The 14,558-nt window shown below is 41.9% G+C and overlaps 1 protein-coding gene across 1 annotated transcript in view; it reads right to left on the bottom strand.

The window, feature by feature from the left end:
• The window catches only part of ARMH3 (armadillo like helical domain containing 3), a gene marked incomplete at its 3' end in the record, with an annotated part of 257,318 nt that overhangs the window by 118,955 nt on the left and 123,805 nt on the right, over nucleotides 1–14,558 (bottom strand). Inside the window, exons 21-22 of the mRNA XM_080693692.1 lie at nucleotides 4,218–4,300; nucleotides 3,031–3,157 (exon numbers count right to left, since the gene is read on the bottom strand). Coding sequence (XP_080549818.1) covers nucleotides 3,031–3,157; nucleotides 4,218–4,300 — 210 coding nt within the window. The remainder of the gene's footprint in view (nucleotides 1–3,030; nucleotides 3,158–4,217; nucleotides 4,301–14,558) is intronic.

Below are 14,558 nucleotides of genomic sequence, written 5' to 3' on the forward strand. Positions count from 1 at the left end.
GCTGAGATAGGAGGAACTAAGGGTCACAGCCAGCCTCAGCTACTCAGGCCCTCGGCAACTTAGTGAGATTCTGTTTCAAAATAAGAATAAAAGCACCAATAAAAAATAAAGAATAAAAAATAGTAAGCTGGGTGTGGTGGTGTATCCTTGTAATCCCAGCATTTGGGAGGCTGAGACAGTAGGATCACAGTTCATGGACAGCCTCAGCTACTTAGTGAGGCCCTTTGCAACTCAGTGAGACCCTGTTTCAAAATAAAGAGTAAAAAATTGGGCAGGGAGTGTAGCTCATGGTCAAATGCCCCTGGGTTCCATCCCCAGACTCGCAAAAAAAAAAAAAAAAAAAAAAAGGAGCTGGGCATGGTAGTCCATGCCTGTAATCCCAGTACTTGAGAGACTGAGACAGGAGGGTAGCAAGTTTATGGCCAGCCCTTTCGCCAACTTAGCTAGATATTCAGCAACCTAGAGAGACCCTTTTTAAAAACAAAAAATAAGCCAGGCATGGTGGCGCATGTTTGTAATCTCTGCGCTTGGGAGGCTGAGATAGGAGGATCTCACAGGTTTGAAGCCAGCCACAGCTACTTACTGAGGCTCTCAGCAACTTAGTGAGACCCTGTTTCCAAATAAAACATAAAAATGGGTCTGGGAGTATAGCCTGGAGGTAGAAAGCCCTTGGATTCCACCCCTAGTACCACAAATAAATAAACAAACAAATAAATAACAAAAAAATTAAAAGAGCTGGTAGTATAGGTAGAAGGTCTCTGGGTTCAATCCCCAATACCACAAAATAATAAAAGAGGGGCCTGAGGTGTAGCTCTGAGTTAGAATACCAATGGCCTTGATATCCAGTACAACACAGACATAAAGATATTAGAGAATGGGTATAGGGAATTGAGCCAAGGGGCGGTCTGTGTTGGTGCTACACTCCCAGTCTTTTTTATTTTAATTAATTAATCAATTAATTAATTTTTGTGGTACTGGGGATGAAATCCAGGGGCATTCTGCCTCTGAGCTACACCCCCAGCCCTATTTTATTTTTATTTTGAAACAGAGTCTCTCTAGGTTGATGAGAGTTTCACTATTGGCTGAAGCTCTCCTTGAACCTGCCATCCTCCTATCTCAGCCTCCCAAGTACTGGTATTACAAGTGTGAGCCACCATACCTGGCTTTCGTGTTTTTTGTTTGTTTGTTTGTTTGTTTTGTTTTTGCGGGTCTGGAGATGGAACCCAGGGGCATTTGACCACCGAGCTACACCGCCTGCCTTATTTTGAAACAGGGTCTCACTAAGTTGCGGAGGGCCTCACCAAGTAGCTGACGCTGTCCGCGAACTGTGATCCTCTGGTCTCAGCCTTCCAAATGCTGGGATTTCAAGGGTACACCACCATGCCCGGCTTCATTTTTATTTTAAAACAGGGTCTCAAGAAATTGCTGAGGCTGGCAGTGAACCTGGTATTCTCCTGTTTCAGCCTCCCAAGTACTGATATTACATCCAGCCTGCAAAAGTGATCTTTATCTGATGTTTACTTTTGTAAGTTTTACTAAAAATACAAAAATACAGAGATAGACTAAGATTCCTATTTTTTTTTTTTTCCCAGCACTGGGGATTGTTCCTTTGGGATTCAAGCTCTTCTATTGGCCACTATCAATTCCCACTTACTTTTTCATCCCTACTTACTAACTTTCACCAAATCTACAAACTTTCTATTTTCTCTTCCACAAACATCAACAAAAGGCTACTAACTAGCTTTGCACTGAAATATGGTCCACATACACATACTTACTGCCTAAGAAGACTACTACATTTTTTTTTTTTTTTTTTTTTTTGCGGGTCTGGGGATAGAACCCAGAGGCATTTGACCTCCAAGCTACACCCTCTGCCCTATTTTTTATTCTTTATTTTGAAACAGGGTCTCACTAAGTTGCAGAGGGCCTCACTAAGTAACTGAGGCTGTTCGCGAACCATGATCCTCCAGTCTCAGCCTCCCGAATGCTGGGATTATAAACGTGCACAACCACGCCTGGCTTACATATTTCTTTTAAGCAAAGGCATCAACTAGAGGATAATCTGCTGTAGTACTTTCCATTTATTTGTCAAAAATCAGACAGGGAGCCAGGTGTGGTGGCGCACACTTGTAATCCCAGTATTAGAGAGGCTGAGACAGGAGGATCACCTGTTCGTGGCCAACCTCAGCTACTTATTGAGACCCTCCGCAACTTAGTAAGACCTTGTTTCAAAATAAAGAATAAAAGTCAGGCGTGGTGGTGCAATGCTTGTAATCCCAGCATTTGGGAGGCTGAGACCAGAGGATTGTGGTTAGTGGACAGTCTCAGTTACTTAGAGAGGCCTTTTGCAATTCAGTGAGACCCTGTTTCAAAAATTTTAAAAAAGACTAAAAAAAAGGGCTGGGGTGTAGCTAGAGGTACAATGCCCCTGGGTTCTCTTCCAAGTACTGAAGAAAAAAGAAAAATAATAGGGCGGGGGAGCCGGGCATGGTGGCACACACTTGTAATCCCAGCATTTGGAAGGTTCAGACAGGAGGATCACAGTTCGCCAACAGCCTCAGTTACTTAGTAAGGCTCTTTACAACTCAGCAAGACCCTGTTTCAAAATAACAAATAGGGTTTGAAGGTATAGCTCAGATGTAGAATGCTACTGGGTTCCATCCCCAGTACTGAAAAAAAAAAAAAAAAATAGGGTTGGAGGTGTGTCTTGGAGATAGAAGGCCCCTGGGTAACTCCCCACTTCTTTTTTTTTGGTGGTACTGGGGTTCTTGGAAGCCCTTCTACCTCCGGGCTACACTCCCAGACCTATTTTATATTTTTGAAACAGGGTCTCTTACGCCAGCGCGGCTGGCTTCGAACCTGCGCGATCCTCCTGTCTCCGCCTCCCAAGCGCGGGGATTACAAGCGTGCGCCACCACGCCCGGCAACTCCCCACTTCTGAAAACAAAACAAAACAAAACAAAACAAAACAAACAAACAAAAAAAAAAAACAGAGGCTGGAGAAAGAAGAGTAAAACAAAGATAGCTTACCCATGGAGTAGAGGTTGTCAAAGCTCTGGTGCATGCGGATAATCTCATAGTAAAGTTCATCATAGCTGCTGGGGGTTGGCAGGAATGTATCACCATATGTGATAAACATATTAAATAGGTTCACAATCTAAAAAAGAAGCAATAGCCCATATATAAGCATCAGGCTATGAAGATAAGAAAGGTATTATCAATGGTATGCTATTGCTATATCTTACTGGCTTGCTAGAGCTGACTACCAAATTTTCAAGGATTTTGTAAGCTGGTTGGAAATCATAGCCATTATCAAAAATTCACTCATATAAACCTATAATTCAACAAAGTATATTTAAATGAAGGTTATACATATTCAAAACATACTTTCTAATTATTTTTTTAACTCTTATTATTATCTATGCTTTCTTTTTTTTATTTTTTTGTGGTACTGGGGATGGAACTCAGGGGCACTGTACCTCCAAGCTATATCCCCAGTCCTATTTTTAATTTTTTGTTATTTATTTATTTATTTATTTATTTATTTATTGTGGTACTTGGGGTGGAACCCAGGGGCTTTTCTACCTCCAGGCTATACTTCCAGGCCTATTTTTTTTAATACTTTATTTTGAAACAAGGTCTCACTAAGTTGCTGAGAGCCTCACTCAGTAGCTGAGGCTGGCTTTGAACCTGTGCATCCTCCTATCTCAGCCTCCCAAAACGCTGGGATTACAAGTGTATGCCACCACGCCCAGCATCTATGCTTTTAAAATGAATTTATACCTCTTCTGTGTGATGGGGAATACAATATAATGATGTGCTACTCAAATAAATAGGCATTTATGCCTCTTGGAAACCAAGTGTAGCCATGATGGAACCTCATATCTGGCTGGGACACCTCTACAGGCTTTGTTATTTACCAATATGGAAACTTTAGTAGCATGGTAAAGACTCTCGACTGGGACTAGATTCACTATTTGTACACAGAGATCTGATCTACAACCACACCTGCCAGGCAATATGAAGGGAAGAGTCCCAGGTTTGCCAAATGCATAGGTGAGAGTAGGGAGCACCAGTCTAGAGATTCTGATCATAAGGAAAATATAGCCTACTTTCCTCAAGAGCATAGTCTCCAGACCACCTGCTCCTGTTTCAAACCCCTCCACTTCTGCCTTAGCACATGGCTTCAGAAAAGAAATATTAGTTGTGTTACTCACCATAAGGGCTAATGTAAAAATGTTGTGTTTGGCCAAAAGTACAGTTTCATTTGACATAAGAAACTTCAGCAAATTTATCAAGGCTTTAAAAAAAAAAAGAAGACATCAACAAGTTATTCAAACCATAATCAGTAAAACTATATCAAAGTGTAGTAGCACTACAGAAATCAATAGGGCTAGAGTGAGTCATTCTTAGCCATCTTGGTATTTTATTTATTAGTTCTGATGAACATATAATAACTGATTTATTTATGGAAATACAGCATGCTGTTTCCACACAGGTAAACAGAATGTATTAATCAAATCAGGTAATTAGCATTTCCATCTCCTTATCATTTCCTCATGTTTGGTGTCTTTGAGCACCTATCTTCTAGTTTTTCATGAATTATTTAATAGGTTATTAAATAGTCACCCTCACTGTGCCATAAAGGCCCTCTGCAACTTAGTGAGACCCTGTTTCCAAATAAAAAATAAAAAATAGGGCTGGGGGCGTAACTCAGAGGTAAAATGCCCCTGGGTTCAATCCCCAGTACCACAAAAAATAAATAAATCATTTGCTCTTTGTTTTTTGTTTGGTTTTGGTGCCAGGGCCTCATGCATACTTACTAACCATGTGTTCCACTACTGAACTACACCCTCAGCCTCCTGCCCATTTTTAACTGGATTACCTTATTGTTGTTAAGTTTTTTGAGTTCCTTGTACATATATTGTGGCTATTAATGCTTTGTCAAATGAATAGTTTCAAAATAATTTCTTTCAAGCTGGTTATGGATGTGCATGCTTGTAATAACAGTACTTGGGAGGCTGATAAAGGAGGATCAAAGGTTTGAAGTCAGGATCAGCAACTTACAGGCCCTACACAATTTAGTAAGACCCTATTTCCAAATAATAAATAAAAAATCAGGCTAGGGGTATAATCTGGAGGTAGAATGCCTCTGGGTTTAATCACCAGTACCAAAAATAAAAATAAAAAACTTTCATTTTGTAGGTTGCCTCTACTTTGTTTTCTTTGTTATAAAGAAGGTTCTTATTTGATATAATCCCTTTTGTATATTTCTGTTTTTATTGTTTATGATTTGGGGATATTTTATCTAAAGCTTTTTTCCTTTTCTCTTTTTTTGGTACCTGGGGTTGAACCCAAAGGTATAAATTCTACCACTGAGCTATATCCCCAATCATTTTTATTTTAAAATAGGGTTTCCCCAAATTACTAAGGCTGACTTCAAACCTATGGTCTTCCTGTCTCTGCCTCACAAGTATTGGGATTACAGATAGCACCACCATACCTAGCTACCCTAAGTCTTTTTTTTTTTTTTTTTGTGCAATACTGGGGATGGAACCCAGGGGCATTCTACCTCCAAACTATACCCCAGCCCTATTTTTTATTCTTTACTTTTTTTTTTTCTTTCTTTTTTTCTTTTTTTGGTGGTACTGAGGTTCCTGGTAGCCCTATTTTTTTAAAATATTTTTATTTGGAAACAGGGTCTCTTAAGCCAGTGCGGCTGGCTTCAAACCCGCATGATCCTCCTGTCTCCACCTCCCAATTGTGCGCCGCCACGTATAGCTCAGTGGTAGATTGTTTGTCTAGCTTGTATGTGCAAGGCCTTAGGTTCAAATTCAAGCACCAACTCCCCACTCTGCAAAAAAGTACTATCTACTTTTTGAGATAGTATTTTTCTTTTTTTTGTGTGTGGTACTAAGGATTGAATAAAAAATAGGGCTCAGAGGGTTGCTCAGAGGTAGAATTTCCCTGGGTTTCATTCCCAGTACTTTAAGAAAGAAAGAAAGAAAGAAAGAAAGAAAGAAAGAAAGAAAGAAAGAAAGAAAGGAAGGAAGGAAGGGTGGGTGGGTGGGTTAGGGGTATAGATCAAAAGTACATTGCCCCTGTACCTGATTTTATTTCTTATTTGAAAATGGGGTCTCACTAAGTTGTGGAGGGCCTTGCTAAGTTGTCAAGGCCAGCTTCAAACTTGTGATCCTACTATTTCAGTCTCCCAAGTACTGGGATTACAAACATGAGCCACCACTCCTGGCTTCATATAAAAATTTTAAAATCTACTTCTTTTTGCCATTTCTAAAGTAGCAATTAATCTCAGAAGTCTAACTGTAAAACTGACATCTTAGTGTTTCAAATTTACTCCCACATGGTGATTTTTCATCAAATTCCCTCAATTTACAGGTAGAGAATAAGGGTCTCTGTCACCTCAGGCTGCTAACAGCTATTGTCAATGAACTTTGGCCATATAACTGTTCCAAACATTATTGCCAAGGGGGGTGTCTACAGTTATTCCAACTGGTTACCAGATGTGATAGCTATACTGTAGAACTACAGGTAGACTTTCCTGCTCTGGGTGGGTAAAGAGCTTATGAATAAAGAAAAATATCCTTACTGTTCTATTACAACAAAAGTGCAGCTTGTTCTATCCTCTCTTGATAGTGACAACATTTACTGAAAAGATTTCCTCTCTGCCTGGCAACTGTTAGTGAGGGACGAGATTACTAAAATCCAAGTAATCTCAGTGAAGAGAATGACTGCCAAGTCCCTATATTAACAGTGCAGCTTTGAAGACAATTTCGCAAATAAGTATTAAGCATAAAAAGAAAATCTCAGTTGACTTGTACTCATTCACCTAGGACATTTGTCCACAGAATCAATCTTGTTTCTGTGCCATTTTAACTAACTCTCCTGTACCTTTTCTATCACAAGAGCCTCTGTGTTTTTTTGTTTGTTTGTTTGTTTGTTTTTTTAGTGGTACTGGGGTTCCTGGAAGCCCTTCTACCTCTGGGCTACACTCCCAGACCTATTTTTACATTTCTATTTGGAAACAGGGTCTCCTAAGCCAGTGCGCGCGGCTGGCTTTGAACCTGCGTGATCCTCCTGTCTCTGCCTCCCAAGCGCGGGGATGACAAGCGTGCGCCACCACGCCCGGCTCTGTGGTCCTTCTGACATCTAAGTTATAGTGTTGAAGACCATGTCTTAAAAAGTGAAGAAATTCTTTCTCCCATTCTGCCTTAGTGTGAAGTTTGCTACTCCTAGAGAAGAGATGTGCACTTTGATCTGAGCAGCAGGGAAGATGAGTAGGAGAGAGACTGCAGACATTGCTGCCTGCCTGCAATACAAGCTCACTCCTGTCCTCCAACAGCACAGGCGCAATAGAGAAACAGCAGGTGGCACACCTATGATCCTAGCTGCTCAGGAGGTAAAGGCAGGATGATTACACATTTGAAACCTATCTGGTCAATTTAGTGAGAACCCATCTTAAAGTGTGTGTGTGTGTGTGTGTGTGTGTGTGTAGATGCATGCAGTTTTGTTTTTGTTTTTTACTGAGGATTAAAGGGGCAATGTACCTCTGATCTCCACTCCTAACCATTTATTTATTTATTTATTTATTTATTTATTTATTTATTGTAGTACTGGGAATGAAACCCAGTGACATTCTACCTTTGAGCTACCCTCCAAGCCCTATTTTTAATTCTTTACTTTGAAACAGGGTCTCACTGCATTGTAAAGGGCCTTACTAAGTAGCTAAGACTTCTGCGAACCTCGATCCTCCTGTCTCCGCCTCCCAAATGCTGGGGTTACAAGTGTGCACCACCATGCCCGGCTCTTATCTTTACTTTGAAACAGGGTCTCACTGAATTTCTAAGGCTTGCCTCGACTTTGCAATCTCTATCTCAGTCCCCCAAGTACTGGGATTACAGATGTGTACCACCATGCCCAGCTGAAAATAAGCCAGGCATGGTGGTGCACTCTTGTAATCCCAACATTTGGGAAACTGAGACAGGAGGATGGCGGTTCACAGCTAGCCTCAGCTACTTAGTGAGGCCCTTTGCTCCTCTCATCCCACAGCCCCAAGGCGGTGACCTGGCCACCTGCCTTGGGCACACAACACACCCATCCCATGCAGGTGCCTGCACTGAACAGCCTTTCTCATGTTTTCACTTGGTTCTCAGTGAGACCCTTTCAAAATAAAGAATAAAAATAGGGCTGGGGGTGTAGATCAAAGGTAGATTGCCCCTGGGTTCCATCCCTAGAACCTCAAAAAAAATAAAATATAAAAAATAAAATTTGGCACTGGGGACTGAATTCAGGGACATTCTACCTCCCAGCTATACCCACCAGTCCTTTTAACTTGAAACAGGATCTCGCTAAACTTCTGGAGGGTCTGATCCTCCTGCTCAGTCCCCCAAGTACTGGGATTACAGGTGTATATCAGCATATCTGGCTTCAAAATAAATATTAAAAAGGCTGGAGGGGAGGGAATGGGAAGGGAATTGGGGAAAAGCTAAATGAGTGATGTGTGCATGCATGCCTCTACCATCTTTTACCCTATTAACATGTATGACTACAAATCACTAATTTTAGAAAAAGGGCTGGAGATGCAGCTTGAAGGCAGAGTGCTTGTCTGCCATGTACAAGGCCCTGAGTTCAACTCTCAGTAATGAAAAAAAGAAAGAAAGAAAGAAAGAAAGAAAGAAAGAAAGAAAGAAAGAAAGAAGAATAGAATGCAAGGAAAATACAAGAGGAGCCTGGCTACACTTTTATCCTATCTCTAAAGCCTGAATATTTCCCTCAAATAGCTTTAAAACATTGTCAGAAATGAGGCAGTCATCATAATTTATAAACTCTTTACCCCTGCCAGGCCATAATTTCTCTGGGGTTTCATGACAGAAAGGCAAATTAGTTGGTATTTGGGGGTGGGGAAGGCTTGGTATTGAACCCAGGACCTCAAACATGCTAGCCAAGTACTCTGCCATTGAGCTCCCCAAGCTGGCATCTTTTCCTTTCTTTTCTTGTGTCATCTTTTCTTTTCCAGACTAGGGATTGAACTCAGTGGCATTCTAATCTCCAAGCTACACTCCAAGTCCTATTTTTTATTCTTTATTTTGAAACTAGGTCTCACTAAGTTGCAGAGTCTCACTAAGTAGCTGAGGCTGGCCAAGAATCTGTGCTCCTCATGTCTCAGCCTTCCAAGAACAAGTATACACTCTCATGCCTGGCTTCAGCTGGAAGTTTTGACAGTGTCAGTTAAGTGATCTTCTGGGTTTCACTGGGAGGAAAAAAGCTTCACAGGAGCCCATTCTGGATCACAAAGGGCCAGCATAGTTCCTACCAGGAGCTCAGGGAATAAAGATAGCTCGTCAAGAATCCCCTTAATGATGATTATCCCCATCTCAAAACTTCCCTCCGTAATGAAGATCACACTGGAGCTACAGAGGGGCTAGCCACCCCACCTTTTAAACTCAATGCTCAGAAGAGCTCTGTGAATGGATAAACACCTAGAAATCAGATTCCATCAACTCACAGGAGACAACAGAAAGGGCTGGGTAGCTCAGGTGGCACTCTGTAGAAAGTGATGGCTAGAGAGACCAAGCAGCTTTTACACACATCCAATCAACAAGGGCTTCTGTCTCCAGAATGCACTGCACAAAGATGCAGTCTCAGCAGTGGTTGTTTGGTAATTAAAGGACAGGAAGCCTAGAGAAAAGGAAGTGGGGCAGTGATTTATTGCTCCTCTGCTGGACTGTAACTAGTCTTCATCTCTGAGATTCAGAGTCAGGGATGGCAAAGTGATAAAAATGAAGGGGGAAGAAAGCAATTCTGGCATGAGCCAAGAGTCAACCTGTCTCAGCTGCTCACCACACAGTATGAAGGAGGAGTGCCCAGCACCGTGCTGCTCTGAAAACCAGAGCTGCAGAACCCATGTTCTATGTCTGATCATTTGGGCCAAGCACCTCTCCTCCACCCCCAAAAAGCAACCTGGAAGTAGTGATTTTCTAGAGTGCCTTTAACAGGACTAAAACAAACAAAGAAACCTTAAACTTGCCCCCACAAGCCTCTGACATCAAAGACCAGCATTTCTCTTCAAGAGTGACCCATGAAACAATACCTTTCTTCTCTATCATCTCCCTGATTCTGCACTCACTGTATCAACCGTTCAACATCCTATACGCCACTGCACACAAACTCTTCTCTCCTTTGACCAGATATAATCAGAGTTCTAAGCCTGGAAAGCTGTGACATGGCTGTGTATGAACTTTCAGAAATCAAAAGAACCTCAGAGATCATTCAGTCCAATTAGAAAATACCCTACTATAACCCCACCTCAACCTAGCTAGTGACTAAGATGTGACTAGAACCTGGTCTCCTGTTTATAGTGTTCAAAGTATCATTCCATTAGATAAGATTAAACAAAAGTGCCAGACTGACTTAAATATTAAAAGGACAAAAGCAATTCATTATAAATGATGTGCTCCATATCATTTCCATGTTTTTGGTCCCCTTTCTCTGTTGGTCCTCATTCACTTGTTAAGAGTTGTTTAATACCTCATTATTACCTTCCTATAGCTCTCACTTGCTGCTAGACTCCCAGGAGCTTAGCTCAGCATGGGCCACCTCAGATGCCCTCATCCAGACCCTTCTATCTGCCCTCCTCCGTGTGTGTGTGTGTGTGGGGGGAGTCTGGGGATGGAACCCAGGGGCATTCTATCTCCAAGCTACACCCTCAGCCCTAGTTTTTATTTTTATTCTTATTTTGAAACAGGGTCTCATGAAGTAGCTGAGGCTGACTGAGAACCACAATCCTCCTATCTCAGTCTCCCAAATGCTGGGATTACAAGCATGAGCCACCACACCCAGTTTGCCCTCCTCTCTTCTCCAATCTCCCTCTCACACACCTCTTCCCCCTCTCTTTTTGTCTCTGCTTTCTCTTTATTCTTTCTTTTTTTTAAGCACATAACTCAATTAAAATAATTTGTAATTTGCTCACTCAGTTGCCTCCTTCAAAATTATGGAAAGTACACAGAATGGACTTTATAGAACCAAGATCTTCCTTTTTATGCAAAAACAGAGCCAGAACAAAAAAAACAAAACAAAACAAAAGTAAAACGTTGTGATTGAACAATTTCCAACCAGGTTTATTCATAATTATTTATGACACAGAGCTCTGCCCAGAGCTTTGACAGCAGGCCAAAGGAAGGAATGCCCTCACACGAGGGGCAACAACAAGAACTGCAGAACAGTGGCACGCGGTGTGGGGCCAGCGCACTCAGTGCAGAGCTCCTGCTGACTGGCTCCTGGCTCACCTCTTCCCTGCACTAGCCAGGTGTGGTGACGCAGGTCTGTAATCCCTGTGCTTGGGAGCCTTCGACAGGAGAATGTGGGTTCAAGGACAGCCTCAACTACTTAGTGGGGACCTTTGCAACTCAGTGAGACCCTGTTTCAAAATAAAGAATAAAAAAGTAGGGCTGGAGGTGTAGCTCAGAGATAGAATGTCCCTGGGCTCTATCCCTAGTACAAACCCTTGCCCAGGCTTGGTAGTGCAAGCTTGTAATCCCAGTACTTGGGAGGTTGAGACAGGAGGATCACACAGGTTCATGTCCAGCCTCAGCTACTTAATGAGGCTCTCAGCAACTTGGTGAGACACTGTTTCCAAATTAAAAATATAAAAATAAGCCGTGGTAGCGCACGCTTGTAATCCCAGCATTCGAGAGGCTGACACCAGAGGATCATGGTTCGCAGACAGCCTCAGCTACCTAGTGAGGCCCTCTGCAACTTAGTGAGACCCTGTTTCAAAATAAAAAGTAGGGCAGGGGGTGTAGCTCAGAGGTTGAATGCCCCTGGGTTCCATCCCCAGACACTCAAAAAATTAATTAATTAATTTAAAAAATAGAGTCAGGTGTGGTGGCACACACTTGCAATCCCAGCATTTGGGAGGCTGAGACAGGAGGTACTGGGTTCGCGGACAGCCTCAGCTATTTTGTGAGGCCATTTGCAATTCAGTAAGACCCTGCTTCAAAATAAAGATTAAAAAAAAAAGGGCTGGGGGTGTAGCCAGGAGGTAAAATGTCCTTGGGTTTCATCCTCAGTGTGTGTGTGTGTGTGTGTGTGTGTGTGTGTGTGTGTGTGTGAGAGAGAGAGAGTATAGTCTGGAGGTAGAAAGCCCCTGAGTTCTACTTTCAGTACCACAAAAATAATAAATAAAAACTCTGCCCTTGATCCATTTGTCTGCTTGAAGCCATGTGAGCAAATGACCAACCTAACTATTCCAAGGACAGTCCCAGAAATAGCAGCATATGGAGGCAATAGTTAACATAACTATAATAGATACGGCATTGATGCATAAACATACAATTGTTAATTAGTGCTATGTCTGTAAGAGTTTACTGTCAAGTACAGTACACACTCTAGTCACGATGAAGGCATGACGGGCAAGATGTACTTTTTTTCCCTTAACTCTTTGGTTTATCATTTACATTTTGGTTTTGGTTTATCATTATCAAAAATAATTTTTTTAAAGGAAGCAGTTATAGCTGGGCACACTGGCATATACCTGTAATCTCAGTATTTGGGAGGCTGAGACAGGAGGATCGCAGGTTTAAGGCTAGTCTCAAAAACTTAGTGAGACTCTATCTTAAAATAAAAAGGGCTGAAGGGTATATATTGCAGGTCAAATGCCCCTGGGTCCAATCCCTAGTTTTAAAAAATTAAAAATAAAAATAAGAGCCAGGCATGGTGGTGCACACTTGTAATCCCCGCGCTTGGGAGGCTGAGACAGGAGGATCGCACGGGTTCAAAGCCAGCCTCAGCTACTGAGTGAGGCTTTCAGCAACTTAGTGAGACCCTGTTTCCAAATAAAATATAAAATAGGACTGGGAGTATAGCCCAGAGGTAGAAAAGACCCTGGGTTCCACACCCTGTACCACACACACACACACACAAAAAAAAAAAACCCCAACAGGTCAATGTTTTTCTTTCCAATAACACTACCATAAGCCCCACAAAAATTCCAACCCAACTTCTCATAACCTCTGCATAAGTGACCAGCTGATGTTCACATCATAGTATACCATACTGAGTACAGGGTTAAACATACAAAGTGTTTCTTATTGATGGGTAAAAGCAAAGGAAGCAAAAGTCCATAAACTTTTTTTTTTTTTGGTGATGGTGGTGGTGGTGGTGTTGGTACTGAAAGTTTGAACCCAAGGGCATTCTACCTCTAAGCTACATCCCCAGACCTTTTCATTTTTTGTTTAGAAACAGGGTATTGCTAGATTCCTGAAAGCCTTGCTATGTTGCTGAGACTGTTCTTAAGTCTGTGATCCTCATGTCTCAGCTTCCCAACTACTCAGATTAAAGACATATGTCACAGCTGGGCATGGTGGTATAAGTTTGTAATCCCCAGTACTTTGGAAGGCTGAGACAAAAGGATCGTAGGTTCAAAGCCAGCCTTGGCAGTTTAGTGAGGCTCTCTCAGCAACTTAGTGTGACCCTGTTTCCAAATAAAATAAAAATAGGGCTGGGGGTGTAGCCCTGGTAGAAGGCCCCTGGGTTCCATTTGCAGTAACACACACACACACACACACACACACACACACACACACACACACACACACCATGCCACCATGTCCAGCTTAGCCCATGGGTTCCTGTGCAAGAATTCATATTTGAGCCCTGGGCCTTGTGCAAGGCAACACTGTGATAGTCTTCAGAATAATAACCCAATTTGCAATCAAAATTAAAAATGCTCAACCAGGCGTGGTGGCGCACACTTATAATCCCAGCATTTGGGAAGCTGAGACTGGAGGATTGTGGTTTGCGGACAGCCTCAGCTACTTAGTGAGGCCCTCTGCAACTCAGTGAGACTCGGTTTCAAAATAAAGAATAAAAAATTGGGCAGGGGGTGTAGCTCGGAGGTCAAATGCCCTTGGGTTCCATCCCCAGACCCGCAAAAAAAAAAAAAAAAAAAAAAAAAGAAAAAAAAAAGCTCTAAATACCAATATCCTATGAAGCTGGGTTTGACTCTTTAATTTTTGCTCTCTTCTACTAAATGAAGCTTCACATATGTGGCTTCAAATATTCTTACTCTGAACTGAGTGAAAAATAGAGAGGTTTTTGCAGTGAAATATTTGAGGCCTTACATTAGCCATTAATTAAGTTGTAGGAAGTAGGTGCTCCATGTATACTCATTTCTTCAATGGAATCTTTTCCCCAGGACCCCTGAAATCTTAGTTTCTGGGCTTTTTTTCAGGCACTGCAAGTAGACTGCAAGTGCTGGCTCTTCTGACTCTGTCTAGATGTAATTATAAATTTCATCTTAGCTTCAGCCCATGTCTCCTGCCTTGGGTATCATGTGCATCCTGCTTAGTAAAATGGTATGATGGCAGTATGTAGAAATTCAGGCTTTTCTGCATGCACATGCAAGTAGAATGAAGTAAGAATGTAGTACCCAGATTCTGGGAGACAGATCCAGGACAAAGTACTTTAATAATTCCTAAATCCCAAGTGACTTTCCAGAGGCAGAAGCAGCCAATTTGATTTTCAAATAGAAAGACTTTACG

Source organism: Muscardinus avellanarius (assembly GCF_963383645.1).
Source record: "Muscardinus avellanarius genome assembly, chromosome: 4".
NCBI lineage: Eukaryota > Metazoa > Chordata > Mammalia > Rodentia > Gliridae > Muscardinus > Muscardinus avellanarius.